Source organism: Eubalaena glacialis, chromosome 3 (assembly GCF_028564815.1).
Source record: "Eubalaena glacialis isolate mEubGla1 chromosome 3, mEubGla1.1.hap2.+ XY, whole genome shotgun sequence".
Taxonomy (NCBI): Eukaryota; Metazoa; Chordata; class Mammalia; order Artiodactyla; family Balaenidae; genus Eubalaena; species Eubalaena glacialis.
In genome coordinates this window covers 139,908,859-139,932,485 of record NC_083718.1, presented here as the reverse complement: position 1 = coordinate 139,932,485, position 23,627 = coordinate 139,908,859, and the positions used below count along the sequence as shown (strand labels likewise).

The 23,627-nt window shown below is 37.4% G+C and overlaps 1 protein-coding gene across 1 annotated transcript in view; it reads left to right on the top strand.

Annotated features, from left to right (window-relative positions):
• The window catches only part of UBE2U (ubiquitin conjugating enzyme E2 U), a 41,198-nt gene extending 17,851 nt beyond the window's left edge, over positions 1-23,347 (top strand). The window contains exons 5-8 of the mRNA XM_061186485.1: positions 438-558; positions 8,507-8,555; positions 15,905-15,993; positions 23,262-23,347. Coding sequence (XP_061042468.1) covers positions 438-558; positions 8,507-8,555; positions 15,905-15,993; positions 23,262-23,347 — 345 coding nt within the window. The remainder of the gene's footprint in view (positions 1-437; positions 559-8,506; positions 8,556-15,904; positions 15,994-23,261) is intronic.
• Positions 23,348-23,627: the final 280 nt, after the last annotated feature.

The window sequence follows — 23,627 nt, the reverse complement described above, 5'->3', positions numbered from 1 at the left end:
GTTAAGCATTCAGTGATCTGGAGGGATATTGAATTGCATGCAACTTTTTAATACATGTGTTTGTTTATTCATGATCTAAACATGATCTCATGTTAAAATATAATGTATTTTGTAATGGAACTGTTTCAATGTTTTCTAATGTTTACACAAAAAATCAATTTAAGTTTATGTGATAGGAAGAAATAAGTTACAGGAAGGAACTTGTAACTTGCTTTGATCCTAATGTTTGGCTCATGAATGTACAGTATAAAACCAAGATAGATCAAGTGTTTCTTGAGAGTAGGGACCATGTCTCTTTTGTCTTTGTCTCTATCTCCAGGTGGATACATTGTAGGCATTTAATGAATGCTTCTTGAATGTTGTATGTATTGGTTTGTCTTTTTGCTCTAAGAAAAAAGTTACTTTAAAAACTCTATGTTCTATATGTTTTCCTATAGGTTATGCTTTCTAATCCAGTGCTAGAAAATCCAGTGAATTTGGAAGCAGCCCATATACTGATTAAAGATGAAACTCTGTACAGGCAAATAATTCTAAGACTTTTCCACCAGCCATTACAATGTAAGAAGTGCCTACTTATTGTTATTTGCCAGTTATTAATTATTTATAGCAAGTAAATGATCTAGCAAGTAACTTGTATACGGCAATATTTTCTGTATCCATTTTCAGTAATGAAATCATACTAAGATCTCTCCTACTGTACCTCTTTTTCAAATCCATCAGTGTGATCCCTTTTTTTTTTTTCCTAATTGAAAAATAGTTGATTTACAATGTTGTGTTAGTTTCAGGTGTACAGCAAAGTGATTCAGTTATACATACTTATATATCTATTTTTTCAGATTCTTTTCCCTTATAGGTTATTACAAAATATTGAGTAGAGTTCCCTGTGCTATACAGTAGGTCCTTGTTGTCTATTTTATATATAGTAGTGTGTACATGTTAATTCCAAACTCCTAATTTACCCCTGCCTGCCCCCTTTCCCGTTTGGTAACCATAAGTTTGTTTTCTATGTCTGTGGGTCTATTTCTGTTTTGTATGTAAGTTCATTTCTATCATTTTTTTTAGATTCAACATATAAGCAATATCATAAGATATTTGTCTTTCTCTGGCTGGTTTAGTGTGGTCCTTTTTAAAAGATTACCAAAAATCATAGGCTTAGTATCTTTAAAAGTAATGGTCATATGGGTGAATGGTGCTGATCAAAACTAGTCTACCCATCATAAAGATATGACATCAGTTTTAACTCTCTGGTCTGTAATGGATATTTCTCAGACTTCACCTTTAGCACCCCCCAGATCTTACTGATCTGGGACTCCTTTCCCCTTGATTAGGAAAGCTTTCAGCATTTTTCTTTCTGGAGAGTTCTTCCTCCAGGTATTCCTTCAAAGAATCCACGTGGAAATGACATCTGAGGCTTTTCAGTCTTTCTGCTCTATTGACCAGTGCTTTTCTGATACCCTCGGTCTGCTCACTCTCATCCTGCCAGCAACCTTTTCTTGACTCTTAATTCCATCGCCTCTATTGCTCCTGTGTTCTCTCTGCAGTTAGCAGAGCAATGCTGTTGGCTCCTTATGCCCAGAGGGGTTTGCCACAAGTGAAGGTTGGGATCCTAGTGACGTAGTTCTTTCTTTTACATTCTGCCCCTCCCTTCAGCAGTGCACAGCAGCCTCACACAGTAACCGGCATTATTAGCTCCCCAATCAGCAGGCCTTGCTGTTCAGACTCACTCTGCCAAACTGATGTCTCTTGTTCTTTTTCTCTCCATTAGACGTCCACGATCTCTTCTTCCATCCCCTTCTAGGACCTGCCAGCCCATTAGTCAGGTCTGTACAATTTGTGGCCAAGTTCAAGTCCTCCTCCACAGGGCATCTGGGTCAGATGCAATATTGATCAGGCATCTTTTCCAGTATCTTCAAATATGTCATGATTGTCGCAGAGTTCCTCAAAATTCCCTGACAGTTTTGAGGCTGGTTTGTCCACAGAGGAACAGTACCGCTTCACTCTGATCATATTTCTGACCAACCAGAATACTGTAGCATGCCCCCCTGTATCCTCTGCACTCAGGAAGTGTTTGTGGAATGAGCAAATGAATGATACGTATCCCTTAACCTTTTGTCATGCACTACAATACTGTCGTTACACAGAAATATTCTGTACAAAGCTATGTCCATATTCTGGTGAATGGACATTTAAAAACTGGTTTTAAAGAATTTTCTATGGTAAATGACTTTGGTTTTGCCCGGCAGAGAGAAGGATGAGAAGAAACCGGAAGACAAGTTGGCCCTTTCTTTTCTTCTTTTCTCTCAGGCTGACATCACCCTTCACTCCTTTCAGTCCTCCTGCTTTGCCAACAAACCAGACAGGAAAGCTGTCCAAGTTGCCAAATCACCCAGCAAATGAGTGACAAAGCAAATAGTGCTTTGGTAGGTTTTCACTATATGCTTTATTTGTGTTGGTGAAATATGTGGGAATCCAAGACAGCAAATAGTTTTCAGCTTGCCTGCCATCACAGCGGGACTGGGGTGGTACCTATAGTGCCAGGAAGAAAATGATTTTCTGCAGCTTCATAGGGAAAGAGTGCCGTGATACAGCAGAGGCAACTGCTATGGTGGGAAATGAAGTGCAGAAAAATGTGTTCACTCTAAATTAGATGGTAGTATAGTACCATGTGGTTTTCTGTGAAAAACTGCATCCAATGAGAATTAATTTCCTGTAACAACTTGAAAAAAAAGGTCTCCACTACAGTGCTGCAAGAATCAGCTTTCATATACGTTTAATATATTAATAAAGAGGTCTGGAAAATGCAAAGTAGAAATTATCCCATTTTAGGATAACACAAAAGTGGAACAGATAGTTACTTGTATACATGAGAAACTCAAGAGGCAGGTAATTGTATCATATACATAGGCATTAATTTTAGGCTACAGCAATATCTTCAGTGCCCAGGTAGCAGTCTCTGGCTGTAAGTATTGAATAAAAATTTGTAGATTGAATGAATGAAAAAATACACATAAATTTAGATCCTGATTTTACTTCATAGTTTACAAAATGCTTTCACATACATTTATTCATCTGATCCTTAGCCTCTTCCCCTGAGGCAGCTGGGGAGCAGCGATGAAGGGATTAGCCCGAGGCCACACAGAGCAAGCTACAGGGCCAGAGATCCACCCTGGCCATTCCCCCTGCCCCCCCGTGCCTCCAATTTAATGAGGTGAACATAAAGTCATTCATTTGGGATCAAAGAATTAAAATTTCCAAGTACAGAAGAGAAGAGACCTGACTTCATAGCAGACCTTAAGTCTATGAAAAATTCTTGGAAAGCTATTTGAACACAAGCTTAATGTGAAAAGCAAGTGCCCTTCTACCAAGCATGTGCAAAATGATAACTACCTGACTCTGGTTTGGTGGGCCCTCCTCTGGAATACCAGCCTTTTCCTTGGCCTGTTGACAAGAATGCACAAGCTCTGAGTTCAAACCCGATTGGTGGGGACTTCCCTGGTGGCGCAGTGGTTAAGAATCCGCCAGTCAATGCGGGGGACGTGGGTTCGATCCCTGGTCCGGGAAGATCCCACATGCTGTGGAGCAACTAAGCCCGTGCGCCACAACTACTGAGCCTGCACTCTAGAGCCCACGAGCCACAACTACTGAGCCCACGTGCCACAACTGCTGAAGCCCACACTCCTAGAGCCCATGCTCCACAACAAGAGAAGCCACCGCAAGGAGAAGCCCATGCACCGCAATGAAGAATAAGCCCCCGCTCACCACAACTAGAGGAACCCCGTGTGCAGCAGTGAAGACCCGACACAGCCAAAAAAAAAAAAAAAACGATTGGTGGAGGTCCTGATGACCTTCCCATGTCCTGCAAGCCTCTTCTCCTTGTGGCCTGGACCCTGACTCCCTTACTTATAGTTTGGGTGCTCACACATACCAGACTGCCTGGGACAGTCCTGGTATAATTATTTCCCTTTCATTCTGTGTTCCAGTTTGGACAATAAATTATATAGTCAGTTGGGGTAACTGATCTTTTCTAGAAGCAAATGCCACTGTAGTTGCAGCATCACTAATGGTAAAGTCCATCGAGGTCCCAGCTGACCAAACATGAGAAAGGATTTTCCAACAATTCAAGTCGCTTAAGAATGGGCAAGGCCACTTTGGCAGGTGGTAAACACCCTATCACTAAAGGTGTGCTTTCGTAACTGGTGTTCATTTGGCAGAGCTTAATGACTTGTTCAGGGATGTTGTCAAAGAACTTTTTGCCCAGTGTTGGGAGTTGGACAAGGGGATCTTTCAAGTGCCTTCCAAGTTATACTTCAATCTGTTTATGAAAACTTGGAGGTCTGGGAGGAGACAGTGCATAACAACTGTTTTGCCTCCTAGATTCTGAGTATTGCTACTTCCTAATTTGTTACAAAGGGATTTCATGTACCCTCTTAACTGCAATTTTACTTTCCGAGTTTTCAGTTACTTGTGATCAACCATGGTCTGAAAGCATTAAGTGGAAAATTCCAGAAATAAACAATTCATGAGTTTTAAGTTGTGCACCATTCTGAGTAGTGTGGTAGAATCTCTTGCCATCCAGCTTCATCCTGCCCGGCACGTGAATCATCTCTTTGTCCAGCATCTCCTGCTTGTTAGTCACTTAGTAGCCATCTGGGTTATCAAATAAACTGTCCGATATCTGAAGTATTGCAGTGCTTGAGTTCAAGTGACCCTTATCTTACTTAATCATGACCCCAAAGCACAAGAGTGGTGCCACTGGCCATTCAGATATGCCAATGAGAAGCCACAAGTTCTTCCTTTAAGTGAAAAGGTGAAAGTTCTCAACTAAATAAGGAAAGAAAAAAATCATATCTGAGGTTGTAAGAACGAATCTTCTATCCATGAAACTGTGAAGAAAGAAAAAGAAATTTGTGCTAGTTTTGCTTTTGTACCTCAAACTGCAAAAGATATGGCCACAATGCATAAGAGCTTAGTTAAGATGGAAAAGGCATTGAATTTGTACAAGATATTTTGAGAGAGAAAGAGACCACATTCCCATAACTTTTATGACAGTATGTTGTTAACATTGTTCTATTTTATTATTAGTTATTGTTGTTAATCTCTTAACTGTGCCTAAGTTACAAATTAAACTTCATCATAGGTATGTACGTATAGGAAAAAATACATAGTATATATAGGGTTTGGTACTCTATGTGGTTTTAGGCACCCACTGGGAGGCTGGGGGAACTACTGTAAACTCATATATCTTTTCTTTTTTCCAGGTTGTCCTAGTGAATTTTTATTTCTATATGGTTATATGGTCAAATTATATTATTTTCTGTTTATCAGGTTTGTTTTGATATTTAAAACATAGGGTTCACATAATTTTAAAAACTTTGGTTGAAAGAAAATACAAGAATATAAAAATAACAAAACTGAATAATGGTAGCCAAGCCTAAGATAATAATTTTTCTCTTAGCCATGTGTATATTCCTATAGCTTTTGTTAAAGGAGAATCATTCTACTAAGTTTCAGATTCTTACCGAAATAAAACTGTAATATAATTACTGACAGATATTATGACAGTCAATATAAGAATAGAGAAGAATTATAAAAATATTAGGGAGATTATACAACTAATTCACATTAGGTACTTTAAAAAAACCCCTGATGATTGTGCAAATCCATCCCGTCCTGCTTGCAATTTAGAAGATGTTGTGATAAGCATTTGATTCTTCTTCAATTTAAGTTCTCAATTTGTTCACTTTTTTTTTTTTTTAAGTTCTCTTAACAATAGAACAATTTTAGAGGAACTTGTTTCTACAATTGAAGCAGGTGATGTCTCATAGGATATCAGGTGTTGGGTTTTTTTCTCTTAAAGGGAGTACTGGTTGTTAGGTATAGGAATACCCTTTCCTTTGGAAAATATTCTTCCTTGATGTCAGGAGAAAGAGAAATTTAGTCCAGTAGCTTCTCATTAAAGAACATGAGCTTTAGCACCATCATTCAGAGCCAGTTTTGTTGTTGATGATTACAGTATTACTCCAGATATTCTGCTGTCTACAGATGTCAGGAGATGTGGAAAACCTGACTTTAACAGGATGGCCTGTATGGATCTGTTTGCTGGAGTTACAGACCTCTTTTGTCCTTTTTTGTATTTCATTGCACCAGATGTTCCAGGAACTTTTCAGCAAAGTCTCTAAGTTGTTTTAACTAAAGGTGTTAAGTATTTATTTTCTATCAAAGAAATATTTGTGCGTAGCTTTAAAGGACAGATAACACCAATTGGTTTTTAAGGAAATATAGCAGACCTTGGAAGCCACACCTTCCATGGCTGAGAGCCGTCCCCACCCCGACAAGGTACCAACAGCTTTCAACACGTTTATCTGTTTCTTTTGGAATTCACCACTGTATTTCTAAGTTTATTCTGTACTAAATTTCTGGGGTTTTCAGTTTAGATATTACTTATGGGCTTCTTCTGAAAGATAAAGATTTAGCTTTTATGTGCCATTTCCACTCACGTTTTCTCTCCCCCATTCTCCTAGCATTGTTTGTTTACATTGATATGACTTAGTAAATATTTGTCATAGGTGATCCACGAATGATTATTTTTCTTGTACAAATGGCCTGTTTTTTCATTCCCTTGTTTGTGTTTTTTGGATTTTTATTTGTTTTTTTAAAAAATATCTACCATTTATTTTTCCCCTAAACTTTCTGACAAAGCTGTAAAGACAAACAAACAAACAAACAAAACACACACACCAGGTATTCAGTCAGTTTCATTTTTTCCCCTGGAAGACGTCTTTGCTGAGGCACTCATGCTCCTCCTCCTTTTCTGAATTGGCAGTTCTCTCGTAGGGATCCTGGGGTGACCTTTTGGTCTGCCTCTTGGATTGGAGCTCTTGCTTGATCCCTCCTTTTCCTCTTGGTTGGTTTGCTCCTTCATTTTGTTGGCACACTTCCTCCAGGAGCTTCCAAGTACATGAGAGCTAAATCTTTTATTACTTCACATGCCTAAAAATGTATTTTTTCCACTCTCATATGTTCATAATTTGGTTAAACTTTAGTCTGAAAATTTTTTTCCTCCTCATTCATCATGTAGGGCATTTCATAGGCTGTTTAAATCTCAAACTCTAATTCTTTAGTTCTGGACTTTTTTCTTATATGATTTCTTTTATAATACGTGTCCCCTCCAGTTTCCCTGTTCTCTCTTCTAAATCTCCAAAGATTTAGATGTGGGATCTACTGATCTGTTACTCTGATTTTTTAAAATCTATTTTCTCCTATTATCCATCTCTTTGTTTTTTTGTTCTGTATTCTGGAAAATGTCCAGAAAAGTATGCTCCTAGTTTCTGTTTTCTTCCTGCTTATTTGTTTTGGTTGTCATCATTCATGATAATGACTTTACTCAGATATCTACTGATCTTTTTTTTTTTTTAAATATTCCCTCTTCCTCACAGCTGCAGCAAAGCAGAGGTTCTTCTTCTTTTTTTTTTTTTAATTTATTTATTTTTGGCTGTGTTGGGTCTTCGTTTCTGTGCGAGGGCTTTCTCTAGTTGCGACCAATTGGGGGCCACTCTTCATCGTGGCCTCTCTTGTTGCAGAGCACAGGCTCCAGACGCGCAGGCTCAGTAGTTGTGGCTCACGAGCCTAGTTGCTCCGCGGCATGTGGGATCTTCCCAGACCAGGGCTCAAACCCGTGTGCCCTGCATTAGCAGGCAGATTCTCAACCACTGCGCCACCAGGGAAGCCCTATGTACTGATCTTTGACTATGCATCTGTATGATGGACACACGATGAATGAAAGCCATTCATTGAAAAGGTTGGAAATTTTGGATACAGATTGGACTTGTTGATGGTTTTGTTTCATTATAGGGTTATTCAGTGGGGACCTGACCTTACCTTTAGCTAGGCTTGACTATTTTTTCTGAGACGAATCCTCCAGTCTTATGCCTGAAGAGAGAGATGTTAACGACTTACACTCTAGGAGCTGGACAAAGAGCGAGAATAAGGAATCTTTCTTACCCAATACGATTTATTTGATTTATTCCCTGCCTTCAGTCCCTTGCCATACTCTTGTTCTGCTATCTCCTGAGTCTCTCTGGTTCAGTTTCTCCAGAATTAGACATACTCCCTCCTGCCTGGGCAGTGTTGGTCTTCTGGTTGCATAGGATGAAGGCTATGTCTTTGGTGTCCATGCTATACCTGTCACTTTTCAGAGGTATCTGGTACCTCCAATTCCTGAGTGTTTCTCAAGTTCTGAAGTGTAAATCTGCTTGCTTTTTATTGGCCTCCCCTCATCAGGTCGTTAGGTTTCAAATTTCTATGGCCTGTTAAGATAGTTACCACTTGACATCTGCTTTCCATCTTGAAAATTTTTCTTGCCATCTTTCTTTTGCTCTCCTTGAGGTTTTATACCTTATTTTTATTCCTTTCTTACCATCTTATTGAGGCTTTGGAAAGAATGCACATACGGCCATATATTCAGTCTTCCGAGTAAACCAGAATCTTTTCATATTTTTCTTTACAGCAAAAGATGACAGTTCTGAGTCACCTAAAGAGCCAGATAAATTTAACAGGTAAGTTTTTCTTTATACAATTTTTTGCCAATTTATACACTGAAAGAACTATTGATTTAAACTGTGTTTTCTATCATAATTGTATTTTCATTTTTTTAACTTAGAAAAATTATTTTTCATTTAAATATATTTTCCCTTCCAATACCTTTTAAAAATGATGTTTTCAGGAAGAATATGGAGAATCTTGAATTCTTTCTAGCCTATTGAATTAAAATTGATGTAACTATGTTAGTTGCCTATTCTTTTAGTTTTTAGTTTTTATTTCTGAAAAGGAAAAAAAATGTTGTCTACATTATAGATCCAACCATTATAGATCACAAAAATCCAAGCAATTTAGGAGAAGATAAAGTCCTGGAGGAAAATGGTGAGAGTTAGGGCTAAAGCCATTGTACACTTGGGAGACCACCTGACAATGTGACATCAATTCAGCCTTGAACACCTGGACAAGGTGTAGGTTCTGCAGCATTCAGCTTCTCTAGCATTTCCATCAGCCTTATTTTGATAGTTAATCAGATGCAGAAAACAGCCAGCCTACTAGTGTTGACATAATACTTGATCTATCTTGGTTTTATACTGTATATGCTCCAAAACAAGGATCCTCTTAGTGGATTAATAATAGTAAAATGTTCCCAAAGGACTGAAATCAAAAGGAACCCTCAGATTGGGGCTCTGTCCCAGAATGTGAGACAATGTTATGTCAAGGGGCTCTGTGCCTGGAAGTGTTAGAAGCTCAGAATTAGAAGACCCAGAAAAACCGACAGAATGATTAATTGGGACCTGACAGGAAGAGCGTTGACCTTGTCTGTCCCCTAGCCCTCAGATGAAGACCAGCCAGTAGCAGTGGTGGGGTCTGTCTCAGGCAGGAGCAGGAAGAAGGGTAAACCCCATTACAGGGAGAAAACTTTGACCCTTTGGTTCTTTGTCTGGGGCAATGAGTCCCTCATCAGACAGGCAGCAAGGTAACCAGACGTCACCATAAGGATCCAGCACTGATCACAGGACTATAAAATCTGGGGTCTGGGAGAAAGACTTTAACTATAACTTTAGAAACGACTCGAGAGCCATGGTGAGATAAACTTGTAAATGGTGTTATCTTGAAAAATCAAGATTCGTGACAAGGAAAGGAAAAAAAAGGGGGTGAAAAGTTGGGAGAGAGTGATGTCTTAACAGGTACAGTGAGATTCTGGGCAGAGGGAGTAACTAGGGTATTGATCCTAAACTGGATGTGAGAGTGGTGTGTTAGAGGCTCAGAAAGAAGGCCACTGCAGCTGGAACACAGCAAGGGGGAAAGAAGAGATGGGTAGGGGATAGAGTAAGAGATGTAGACAGGACCAGATCACTTAGAGCTTTATAAACCAGGTAAGGAATTTGCATTTCATTAACCTCGCAGTGGGAATCGGGACACAGCTGGACAGCTTTTAAGAAGAGGAAAGACATAATCAGATTTACATTTTAAAAGGACTACTTTAACTGCCATGTGGGGAATCAGTTGTGAAGGATCTAAGGCGGAAGCAAGGAGAAGAATTATTGGGTTATTTTAGTAGACCAGGGGAGAGGTGGGGTGGTTTGAGCTCGGGCTGAGGGCATAGATATGGAGAGGGAGATAAGTGGATGAATTGGATGGATTCAAGACTTAGTTTGATTGATGTAGGGAATGAGAGAAAGTGGAACCAAGGGTTATTACTAGATTGTAGTTTGAACTGGATGGGTACTGCGGTGACTTACTGACATGGGAGAGATTGGAAGATCACACCGCTGGCTGAAACTAACAATCCCAGTTATTGATGAGGCTGTGATGGCACTGTAGCTCTCCTACATTGCTGTGTACATTGTTGTACCATTTGACATGCCCACAGCCAGTCTGGAACACAGTTTAGCAGTTTCTTATAATGTCAAACATTCGCCTGCCCTCTAACCCACGCCTAAAGTATTTATCTTAGAGAAATGAAAGTATATATTCACCAAAAGACTTGCGCACAAATGTTCATAGGAGCTTTATTCATAATATCCCAAACTGAAAACAACTAAAATGTCCATCAACAATCAACATTATATATTCAACAGTCGAATATATAAGTAAATTGTGTTATAGTTATAAATTGAATACTCTCAGCAATAGAACTGTTGATACATGCAACAACATGGAATAATAATGCAGACATTATGTTGAGAAAAAAAAACCAGAGTTATAAAAGAGTACGTGCTGTACAATTCAATGTATATGAAGTTCTAGGACAGGCAAAACTAATCTATGGTGATTGAGATTGGATCAGTGATTACCCAAAGTGTCAAGGGAGACTGACTGGGAAGGGGCAGTAGGGAACTTTCAGGACTAATGAAAATATTCTATATCTTGTTTGGGCTTATGGTTATGCAGGGGTCTGCTTTTATTAAAACTCATCAATCTGTACTCAACCTATGCATTTTATTGAATGTAAATTAAACTTTAACGAAGTTGATTTTTGAAGGTATTCAACTAACTTTACAACTCTTTTAGAAATCTAAATTTACTTCAAATAAAATCTTTTTTAAAAAGGCATTCAAACTCTTCCAGTAAATAGAGACAGTGAGTACGCTACCAAACTTCCAAACTCTGATTCTAAAATCAGAGATCATTACAAGAAAGGAAAATTATAGGTCAGTACCTCTTAAATCTGAAATGTATAAATCCTAACCAAAATATTAGCAAATTGAACCCACTGATATATAAAAAGGGATAGTACATCATGACTAAGTGGGCTTTATTTCAGGAAAGCCAGGTTGGTTTAAAATTTGAAAATCAATCCTTGTAACTCACCTAGTTAACCAAATAAAGGGAAAAAAGCCATAGACTTATCTAGGTGAATCCAGGAGACACATTTAACACCCATTCATGATAAAAATTCTGAGCAAACTAAGAATAGAAGAGAATTTCCTTATTTCAATAAAAGGAGTCTACAGAAATCCAACAGCTAACCTCACACTTAAATGTGAAATGTTGAGTGCTTTTCTCCTGAGTTTAGGAACAATACAAATATGCCCATTATCACCATTTCTATCCGACATTGTACTGGAGTCCTAGCCAGTGCAATGAGGGAAGGAAAAAAAACAAGTTATAAAATGTGGAAAGGGTAAAGTAAACCATCTTTATTCACAGATAACACAACTATATACATAGTAAAATCCAAATGAATATACAAAGCTTGAAAGTTTGAAAATTAATAAGTAAATTTAGCAAGGATCCTGGATACAAGATGAATATTTAAAAATCAACTATATTTTTATATACTAGCAATCAACACATAGAAAATGAAATTTTAAAAATACCATTACAACAGCATCAAAATGTAACAAAAGATGAATAAGGCATCCATACTGAAAAATCACAAAATATATCTGAGAGAAATTTTAAAAGACATAAAGAAATAGAGATATACAATGTTTGTGGCTTGGGAAAGACTCAATACTCTTACAGTGTCAACTCTTCCCAAATTATAGATTCAATTCCGTCTCAGTCAAAATCTCAGCAGCCTTATTTTTTTCTGAAAACTGACAAGGTGGTCTAAAATGTATCTAGAAATGCAAAGCATTTAGAATAACAAGGCAATCTTGAAGAAGAACAAAGAGGATCAACACTCTCAGAGATCAAGATGTATTAGAAAGCTAGAATAAGTTTCACTCTGATTGGAGCTATTTAGGTCAGATTCCTGTCCCTAAACTAGTTATCACTCAACTGACTTAGAGCCAGGGGTGGGGTCAGTCCCATCAGACCACAGGGCATGTACAGAATGGGAGAAGAATGGAACAGCTATTGGGGAGGCAACCACAGTATCCACTGTGACAACCTTCATGTCTGTATTATTTTTATTGTACCTGAACCTTAATAAGTAAGACTTTGACAGGCACAGAGGGCAAAAGAGTCTCTAATAGAACTGCTTGCACAGACATGGAAATGTAATATTGTGGTACACTCAGGATCACCAGGAAGTTCCATGTGATGGAGCCTCTGGATGTGGAGATGAATGACGGAAGAAAAGGTTGGAAATGGCCAGATGATGAAGAACCTCAAGTTCTATTTAAAAGTTGTTTATATGTCATCCTATAGAAGTATTTACCAACTGTGGCTTTCAAGCAGAGCCATGATAACCTGGAATAGGGAGAGACTGAGGTAGATGAACAATTAGGAAGCTGTTTAGAGTTTACAGGAGAAAAATGATGAGGTACTTATCCAAGGCAGTTGAGGAGACCAGCTGACACTGAGTGCTGAGGGATGCTAAGCCCTTCCTTGGCTGTTTTTATGCATGTTCACAACCACCACTGGAGAAAGTTCTATCTCTGGAAACGTGGAGAGGTTAGGCTACTTGCCCGGAGTTACACAGCTAATAAGAAATGGTGCCAGAGTGTTTTAACCCAGGCCAGCTGATTCCAGAGCCTGCGCTCTTAGTCATGATACTGTTGAATACGTGACTAAATATCCAGAGATATTTAAGAATTTAGTCATTAGGCTTTGGCGATGGTTGGGATGTTGCTTCCATGAAATAGCGCTGCCATGATTCTCTTCTTCCCTTAATGATCCTTTTGGTTTCTTTCACAGGCCCCCCTTAACTGTGAATTGGTTTCTGCTCACTCTTTTCTAAACACTTACTTACTCTTTTGGAGTTTGTTTTCCCTAATGGCGTCATCTATCAACCTTTGTGTTGATTTGACCTAAATTTCTTATTTCCAGTCCCAATTTCTCAGTCACACTCCTAAAGGTCATCACCTACAACCCATGTTTAAAATTAAACTCATATTTTACTTCGGTTTCTCTAGACGCTTTCTATTAATAGCAAAACTAAGTGGTCTTCTGGGCTTTAGGAGAATATTTGACCCTCAAATTCCTTCACTTTTCACACCCTATCAGGCAACTGGTTCAGTCAATTCTTTAGCATTCTCGTAGATTCATCTCCTCCCCTTCCTGATCTTTGCTCCCACCCTAGTATTAGCTCTCAGAATCTCTTGCCTGCGTTACTGAGTTTATTTCCTAACTGGTCCCCCTACATTTAATCTCTCATATAATCCTCTCTGCATGCTAATGCCAGAGAAAACTCTTACTCAATCACTGATTTCATAGTTTACTTGCCTTGTTTGAGAACTTCTGATTACTGTCTATCACCTAATAAATAAAGGTTACTGAATCGACTCTAATCCATTCTCTGCCTAAATTTGAAGACCCAGCATTGCCTAGTTTCACCTATTTTTATCAAATTCCAATTCCTCTGAAATTGGAACTCTCCACTCTAGTCAATTATCTTGTTACTCTCATCTCTTCCCCCAACATCCTCTGTACGTAGGCATGCACACACCATGCTCCTTGCCATCTAAGCTATTGCTAATACTGCTTCCCTGGCCTAAAATGCCTCCTTCCTTTGTCCCAGGTCCATATCCAAGTGACTCTTTCCCTAATGGCTCCAAAACAAAGTTATAGCTCCCTCCACCAAATTTTTTTTGCTTATTGCCACTGCCAAAGAAGTATCTGTCATTGTAGTCTCCAAATGTCTATGTTAAATGATGTAACAGTTTATTATGTTAATATATAAAGCTATTCTATTTACTAGTTCAGATATATATCTTATTTTCCCAACAGGATAATAATAAGCTGTGATGTTCAGTTTAAAATTATGTCTTCTACTATTTCATATTCATAATGCCAACAATAATACTCAATAAATTCCTGTTATTGGTTGAAACTATAAACACATGTATTTTTTTTATGCTGTATACATCCCTTCGTAGTTTATCTGAATAATAGTAAATAGTTACTGTTCTCTTATTTTAAGAGGCTATTTCCTTTATAGAATTGAAAGTGCAGATATTCCCAAATGTTTGAGGCATTCTGTTTTATATATTCAAACTATACTAAAGTTATACCTTTTAGGGTAATATTTTTAATTATTCTAGGGGAAAAAAAGAAAGCCCCTGAAGGCTAACAGCTTGAAATTGAACAGGACACCGTTGGGAAGGGAGAGGGTCATGGGTCGTCGTCAAACAGACAAAAAACAATGGAGACGATTGTGCCTGAAGATGGTGTATTTTTTTTTCACGAGACAGTATGTTGACAGTTTCCTTCCTCTTGGGTCATTGTTGTCTGCTAAATGATCTGTGACAGCAAATTGATCACAAGCTTTTTCATGCAGGAGATATAATGCAGCCTTTCATTTTGTTACCTCCGTTGCCAAATGCTGAAACATTTCATTGGCAAATTAATGTTAGTTTAGTATATCATTTAGTACTATAAAGCACACATGTAGCTCTGGAAGCAATAATAGTAGTGATTAATTTATCTTTACCAAGTTTCAGATTTCTACTTAAGTGTGATTACGAAAGCAATAACACACTTGAAAAATGTTAGTCTTAGAATTAGGTGTCCGTAATTATCATTTAAATAAATGAATGCATTAATACACTTAGATATTGCCCCCATTAATTTCAAAATTGAGTCAAATATTAAGGCACCTATGATTTACCTATAAAAATTAATGCTAATAACCTGTTATAACTGAAAATTTGCTTCTTCCTCCAAAGAGCTAGGAACTTAAAATTAAAACAGACATAAAGTCTTTTACATTTGATGTTTAAGTATCTGTTTAAGTCAGTTAATAGATGATTTCACATATCTGAAAAATATCTGAAAGTAATGTTTTGTTTGTGGAGTGTTGAGAATCTCTGCATTCAAGAAGATTGTAAGAAAAAAATTGGAAGTGCAGTTATTTAAGAGTAAGAGACTGTTTCATAGGTCCCGTTTAATACTTTGTAACAGTCTTTGCTCTCCCATTAGGATTTGGTAATATTAGCACAGGGAAGGAAATGTGCTGGCAGTAATATTAGAAAAGAGTTGTTTATTTTCCCTCATTGAAAGTGGCCAGATTCTGTGTAAAAATTAAACTAATCTCAATTCTGGTGTTTCATTTCTCCTCATAATAAAAAGAAAATAAAGGTGATTTTACTAAAATTTGGCATAGAAATGTAAGAAAGTTGTTTATCATAGAAAGAGAAAATGTACAGCTATGATGTTTTATTTAAAGTTCTTTTCAATGTTAGTCACGAAAGGCACAGTTATCTTAAACCTATATTTTTCTTTTTATAATATACACATAGATGCACGTTTACACTTATTATAGAAAACTGGTTTGGACTGACCTTTATTTGTGATTTGCATGTATTAGTGGAAAATTATGTTAGATTCATTTGTTAGAAATAACTATGTGAGAATTTGCAGATCAGCCTAATGTATTGTGACAAGGTATCTGAAAGAGTCCACTCTGGTAAAAATAATTTTAAAAAGCAAACTTTCATGCTACTCACTGTCTGATCTTATTTTGTATTTTCAGATCAATTAAATCAGTCTCATTTAATGATTACTACAAGACATGGTCTGGAATAGCCACATCAAAAGCCACAGAATATTACAGAACTCCATGTAAGGTGATCTAACCTTGTCTTATTTTTGCAGGAATGGGGGGTGGTATATTAATTTCAACATTCTCAGCTTGTCTTGCTTTCAAAGACTAATTGACACATATTTGGAATTTGAGGGTGATAAACTTCTTTGTTGGCTCTATATACTAATCATTCAACAACTGTTCATTTAGTCCCTCTTTTGTAAAGAGTCCTGGACTGAAGTCTGATTAAAAGCCCAAAGGAAAGATAGGCAATTGGAGGAATAAAAGACAAAGTTCTCGGTCTTTTGAGGTTTACTATACGCCCTTTACCCCAGAAGGAAACCTTCATAGCTGGAGGAAACTTTTTGGTTCTAAACACAATTATCCCCAAAGCCAGAGATATTATTAAGTAGAAAGACAGCAAGAAAACCTGGGGATGCTCAATTATATCAGTCGAAGGAAAAGAAAAATCATCTGTTACCATCATACATTGAGAACTAGAAAGACGGAATAGGAGAGCTGGACAACTTTTTGGTCCCATTTAATCTAATCTTTAGAGTACTGTTTCATTATTTGTATCAAAGTAGGTTAGCCAGTCTGCACACATTTACTGAAATACGACTTTGCTTCAGCTATCCTGCAAAATGGCACATTCTGAAGTTATCAGTGACTTCCGAATTCCCAGATTCAGTGATTACATTATTTAGTCCTTATCTTACTTGAAATCCTATTGGCTATGCTCTCCTTGAGTTAGAAGACACCATGTATCCATGGTTTTCCTCTTACCTTCCTAAGCGCTCCTCTGCTTCTTTCCTTAGCAATAACTTCTTCATTCAGTATTCTCTGCCCAGCTCTCTTTGAGAGACCCCATCCATCACTATGGTTTTCATTAGCCCACATGCCAGTAATTCCTAAAGCCTCATCTCTAGCCAGGCTCTCTTCTGCATTCTGAATGCATATTTACAACTGTGTAATAAGGCACCTCATACCCAAGATGTCCCAAAGTGAATTCATTATGTTGCTCCAAAACCTATTCTCCCTCCTTCGTTACCTCTCTTGGTTAGTGGTAGATCACCATTCTTGCATTTACTTGCCAAGCCAGAATCATAGACATTTCCTAGTCCTCTTTATCTCCCTTATTAAGCCTTATTGATTTTATCTCCTGCAACATTACAAATGTTTCCCCTCTACTCCACCTCCATGACCACCGCCTTAATTTGTGGTCTCATCGTGTTTCATCTCATCATTGTGATAGTCTACTAATTGGTTTTAAGAGAACAAAATATCACCCAGAAAAAAAAATCATATCTAGTTTTAAGACACAAATTAGAGCAAAAAGGAGTACTAAGCTTAATAAATATAAAAATGTGAGGTCAATAATTTCTAAGAAATTACTTGTTCTTTCAGGATGTTGGTTATTAGTTATTTTGTGATTACACATTATCTTCCTCACTGACTCATAGATTAGTGATTAAGAAAAATAACTTGTTCAAGGTGCTTTAAGAAGTAGTCTTTAGCAGCACTATCAGTGTAAAAGAGTTTTATTGATTTTGATACCAGAGTACATGAATGTTTACTTCATTTAAAAGATTTTGATTGAGTGCTTCTTAGTCGATTCAGCAAACACATCTTGAGTACTTGCTATGTAAGAGGCTCTGAGGAGCTCAGATGGGTTCCAGGAGGTGATAACCCTTAACAGATGTGGTGTCAAGAGGCAGTTGGCATGCTCCAGGGAATGATTCAGTGTCCAACTCCTTCAACCAAAAAACAAACAGATTGTTATAGGATGGTGCTTTATGGAATAACGTGTAAATATATGAAGGCTCTTGGAAACTCCAAACTTCTAGGAAAAAAACAGAAGCACATGCCCAAACAAAGAAATTTAGAAATGATTGTCTTATAATAAAGAATAATTTTAAAATGGAAGTAATAATGAAGTATCACTGGCTACAATTTCTTCTTCAAAAGAGTTTGACACCAAAATATTTAAGTTGGTTCTTGTTTCTACATCTGTCACTAACCTAGTATGTAATTCATTTCTCTTTGTGAAGGCAATAGCTGGTAATGGTTACCTCTAGCCCAGAAGAATTTCTGAGACTTTGATTCTAGCCCTTGGTGCAAGATTTCACAATCACTCTGCCTCTCTTTCCTACAGAGATTTGTTATAAGAATGTTTCAAAAGCTTTCCTTCAATAATAACCAGCACTTAATTTAAAAAAATTAAATGTAAACCTTACATGTGCTGCTGGCCATTTTGTCTTTGGATAGTTCAGCTGGATGAGATCCAATACTATCTTTTTTAATGGCTTAATTTCCTGGCAATAAGAAAGATGAAGCTGTTAGATTATAGAATGCTTCTTTAACTACTCAGAAATAAAGGGGGAACTTCTAATAACTTCATTTTCTACAGTTATATTTTTATCACTGGAAAGATTATTAAACTCTTGTGCATATTTTTAAAAGCTTTTTATTTTATGTATAGTGATGAGTAAGGTTATATTATGATTTTGAGTATTAACTCTATTGCATATCTTTGTGCCACAAATCTATACATAGTCATGTATGCCATAATACTAGTAAGTTTATTCTTGTATAACAGTTTACGGAGTATACTCCGTATTGTTTTTCTTGTTTATTTTTTAATTTTTTAATTTTTTAATTTTTATTTATTTATTTATGGCTGTGTTGGGTCTTCGTTTCTGTGCGAGGGCTTTCCCTAGTTGTGGCAAGTGGGGGCCACTCTTCATCGCGGTGCGCGGGCCTCTCACTGTCGCGGCCTCTCTTGTTGCGGAGCACAGGCTCCAGATGCGCAGGCTCAGTAATTGTGGCTCACGGGCCTAGCTGCTCCGCGGCATGTGGGATCCTCCCAGACCAGGGCTCGAACCCGTGTCCCCTGCATTGGCAGGCAGACTCTCAACCACTGCACCACCAGGGAAGCCCTGTTTATTTTTAATTGAGGTATAGCTGATGTACAATATTATGTAAGTTTCAGGCATACAACATAGTGATTCACAATTCTTAAAGGTTATGGTCCATTTATAGTTATTATAAAATATTGGCTATATTCCCTGTGTTGTACAATATATCCTTGTAGCTTATTTATTTTGTGCCTAGTAGTTTGTACCTCTTAATCTGTATTTTTTTAATCATCCCAATCTTATTGTCCTTTTATTCACTTATCAACCAATATTTATTGAACACCTAGTATATGTCATGCAGAGTTGTATATCAACCCAATGAGCTCGGCATTATTATTACTCTGTTTTACACTTGAGAAAACCAAGACCAAGGGAAGCTAAGTAACTTACCTAAGGTCACACATGGAATATCATATATTGGTAAGAGTGTAAATTCTGGATGCATATTGCCAGGGTTTAATCCTGGCTCTTCAATTTACTAGCTGTGTGACCTTGGATAAGTTTCTTAACCTCTCTGTGTCCCAGTTCTCTCATCTGTAAAGTGAGAATAATCACAGAACATACATCATAACATTGAAGCACTATAATAGTGCCTAGTGCATAGTGAGTGCTCAGTAAGTGTGGCCAATATTTATTAGTACAAGTGGGCTGTGGCCCAAAGACTTGAACCAAATCCTCTGACTCCATATTTGTTCTTTCTTTTATATTATATTGCATCCATAATATGATATAAAATTGTAATTTCTATATAACTTGAGATTTAAATTCAAACTCTGAAGTATGTACAGTACATTTTCAATAATTACAATTATTTGCTCATAATCATAGACAATCATGTGGGAAAATGTACTGATGATCCACTATTCTCTGTCCATCACTATAGAATGGCAAATTAAAAGTTTGGCAGAGAACAAACCAATACATCTGGCTGTGGGCAACAGCACCTTAATGACAGAATATGATCCCCATAAGGAAATGTTTATGTTATACGAAAAGAATTCCTTCAGACCAGTGTACCCTGTAATAGTGAGCGGAGGCTTCCTGATGTTTGTTTGCTGTCATCAGGACAGACCAAACAGCCTGAAGCATCATGGGAATGCTTGCTTTCACCTTAGGATACTTTCATTCCTTGAGTCTTTGAGCCAGCAGTGAGGGCAAATGTCTCCAAAAATGCATTTAGATGCGAGAAGCAGTATCAATCACTTCTGATGCAGGGGTCTCAGTCTTGACTGCTCCTTAGAACCACCAGAGGAGCTCGTGAAAATTCCCATGTAAAGCGTGCACCCCCAGACCAATTACAGTAGGATCTTTGGGAGCAGGACCAGGGGGTAGTAGTTTTTACAACTGCCCAGGTGGTTACAATGTGCAAGCCAATGGAAAAGCCCTAGTGGGAAGAACCTGATATCAGAAATTAGAGACTCCTAGCCTTATACTAGTTTTGCAGACACAGTTAAGTGAATTTAGGTTAGTCATTTAACCTAATTTAGGTTAGTCTTTGTACCTCATTTTTCATTTCTATTCATTGACAAAAATATTCTACTCTGTTTTAAGTTCCTCTATGGTTAGCATAAGATAGTACGTGTGAAAATAAAACATGCCAAGGTAAATTAGTGCTTATATATTTCTTTGGACACGACAGTCCCAGAGTGGAAAAAAATTTTTCAGATCAGCCTATACAGATGTTGGACAATAGGTGTGTCATAGAAAAAGCAGAGTAGAAACAATGTCCAGTAATCCTCAGAAGGAAAGGAAGGAAGAAATATACGATGGAGGCAGTAGAGGATGCTTTTCTTCACAGATTACAAAACTGCCACAAGGGCAGGGTATGATAGTGATGGGGGGAATTTTAACTTCAAGAAGTTCTGACAAAATTTCACTGGTCCTCATTTCTTCATTATTTCCCTCCCATCAACATCATCCACTGAGCATCTTCTATGTCTATCAATGGGCTTTGTTGAAGACAAGAATATAAGTATTATGATAAGCTTTTTGAGGCATTTACAGTCAAATGGTAGGAGACAGATGAGTGAAAAAATTATGGGAATAAAATAGGAAGTGTTAAAAGTTTGTACAGATACTGTGGCATCTTTCATCTCTTGGATAATAGAGAAAGCATTGGAGAAAAAGAGTCAATAATATAAAAGAAATGAGAATACAGTAAGTCCCCTACATACGAACGAGTTCCATTCCGAGAGCGTGTTCGTAAGTCCAATTTGTTCGTAAGTCCAACAAAGTTAGCCTAGGTACCCAACTAACACAATCAGTTACATACTGCTGCTTTTATGCTTGCCTCCAGACATTCTGGGCTTGAAATAAAGATACTGTATTACTGTACTCTACGCCAAAAGTACACAAAAAAGTACACAAAAGCACAACCACTTGTAGAGTGTGCACACATGTGACAGTGTACACCAGACACATGAACTAACTTACGTGATTGGACATGTGAATGCATGTTCGCATCTTTGAAAGTTCCCAACTTGAAGGTTCGTATGTAGGGGACTTACTGTATTCAGGAAAGATAGTCATGCCATTTGGGGTTTCATAATATATAAGGAAGAGACTGCCATACATATTCAAATAGAAAATGTAGGAAAGGCAATTCCAAAAAATTAAGGAAAGGCATGGATTATCCTTGAATAGAAACATCGAGTAAATTTCAAGAGTTCCCTGGTGGCCTAGTGGTTAGGATTTGGCTCTTTCACTGCTATGGCCTGGGTTCAATACCTGGTCAGGGAACTTAACATCAAATAAATTTTAAATTTTGTTTAAGTAGTAATGAATAGTACATGTGAGAAGACATTACTCGACCTTTCTGTGTCTGTCTGTTCATCTGTGAAGTGGGTATTATAATGGTAAGCACTGCATATCTACTTTACAAGTACCCCCATATATAGTAAAAATTCTATTAATATTAATTATTATAATCATCTAAAGGAAATAATGAATCCTGCTAAGAACTCTGGGGAGTACAGATTTGCTTCCTTAAAGGAAGGAAGGAATATATTCCAAATAACAGTAAAGAGTATTAATGAAGTCTATAAGAATATGTATATATGTGTGTTTGAAGAAGATAAAGAATAGATTGGAACATCGCTGGTGAAAATCATGTAATATTAATAGAAGAAAAGGAGAATTATTCAGTTTAAATGTTTTCTCTATCAATGACAAATTTCATCAAGCTGGAAGGGGTTAATTAATCATTGTTAAGAAGTTAAGCTCCAGATAAGGACAAGACAGGTGGGGAGCATCTGGTTGGTTAAATACATCAGGACTGTAAACCCAGGACAATTAGAAGGAGAAGAGAGAGCGAGAAAGAGAGAGAGAAAGCCCACAAGCGAGCAGGGGGAGGGAGCGGGGAGAAAAGGAAGGATATATATGTGCGTGTGTGAATGATCTGGATTAATAGTATTTTGTGTAAAAACTACCAGTGCTTAAGCATAGTAGGTTTTCCGTAAATTTTATGTGAATTTGATTGAAGGCATAAGGCTTATAATTCACCAAAAACATATGAGCCAGTGGTATAATGTGATTTCCAGAAAATACTAATGCGTATCTGAGCTAAATTGAGAGAAGTCCAGCACACAGATCGAGGGAGGTAGCAATCCCACCTGCATCTTGCTATTGATATGAAATCAAGTTTCTGAGCCGGTTCTGGATGAAAACTTTAATAGGAATATCAACAAAGTTCACCACCAGGATGAGGATGGTTAGGTCTCTAGAAAACAATGACTTAAGAAAAAGTTGAAGGAACTGAGGCTGCCCTGAGAGCTATCTTCAAATATTAGAGGGATCCTTTCCATACGGGAGGGATAAATTTACTCAGAATTGCTGAGGAGGTCAGAAGGAGGAGCAGTGGAAACTCACAGCCCTCAGATTAAGGAAGGACATTGTGACCTCGGTAACTGTCAATGAAACGGGGCAGTCTCCCAATAACAAAGAGACAAGGGATTCATTTAGAGGCTGGATGATCATCTGTTGCAGATTCTTGCTTTGTAGAAGATCAAGATCTGTAATGTCACTTTCAAACTCCACGATTTTATTTTTTCACTTGAAGGGCTGCATTAGAATTTTGTTAAACTATGGTATCAGTTTCTGTATGAGTTATTTTAAAACTATCCTCGTTTCTATAAATGATATATAAACAAATATCATTATCATGATAAGTTACAAAGTCACAATCTGTTTGTTTCAAACAATATCCAGTATCACAAAGTTTAAATAAAAAGAAGAAATTTGGAGAGTGTCTGAGGATTGTAATGTGACTTGAACGATAATAGTACGTGTTATTGCCGCATACTAACTTAAGGAGAAGTAAATTATTGTAAACTTTAAGCTATTATTAAAGAATGTATGCATAGCTCCTTTTTAAAATATTCTAATTTCAGTGCTTGAAGATCCAAATTTCATTGGAGAGTATTACAAATGGAAGAAAAATGAGCTAAGACGACCTGAAGAATGGGGTTTAAAGTAAGTAATTTTAACTGTCTAGAATATTATCCTATGAACTTGAAATATCTATTATTCACTTTCTACTGACTGAACTATCAGAAGAAACGCATTGGATTTCTTTTAAACATAAGAACAAAAATAAGAAGTATCATTTTGTCCTTTCACATGAACCCAGGTGGGAAACAGCTTTGCTATCTACCGGCTGCCAAAGGTGGGGATAGAACATGAGCCACAGTGAAGGAATCTCACGATACCTTTCCTATTAATCTTCTTATTTCCATTCTTAACCTTATCAAAATAGA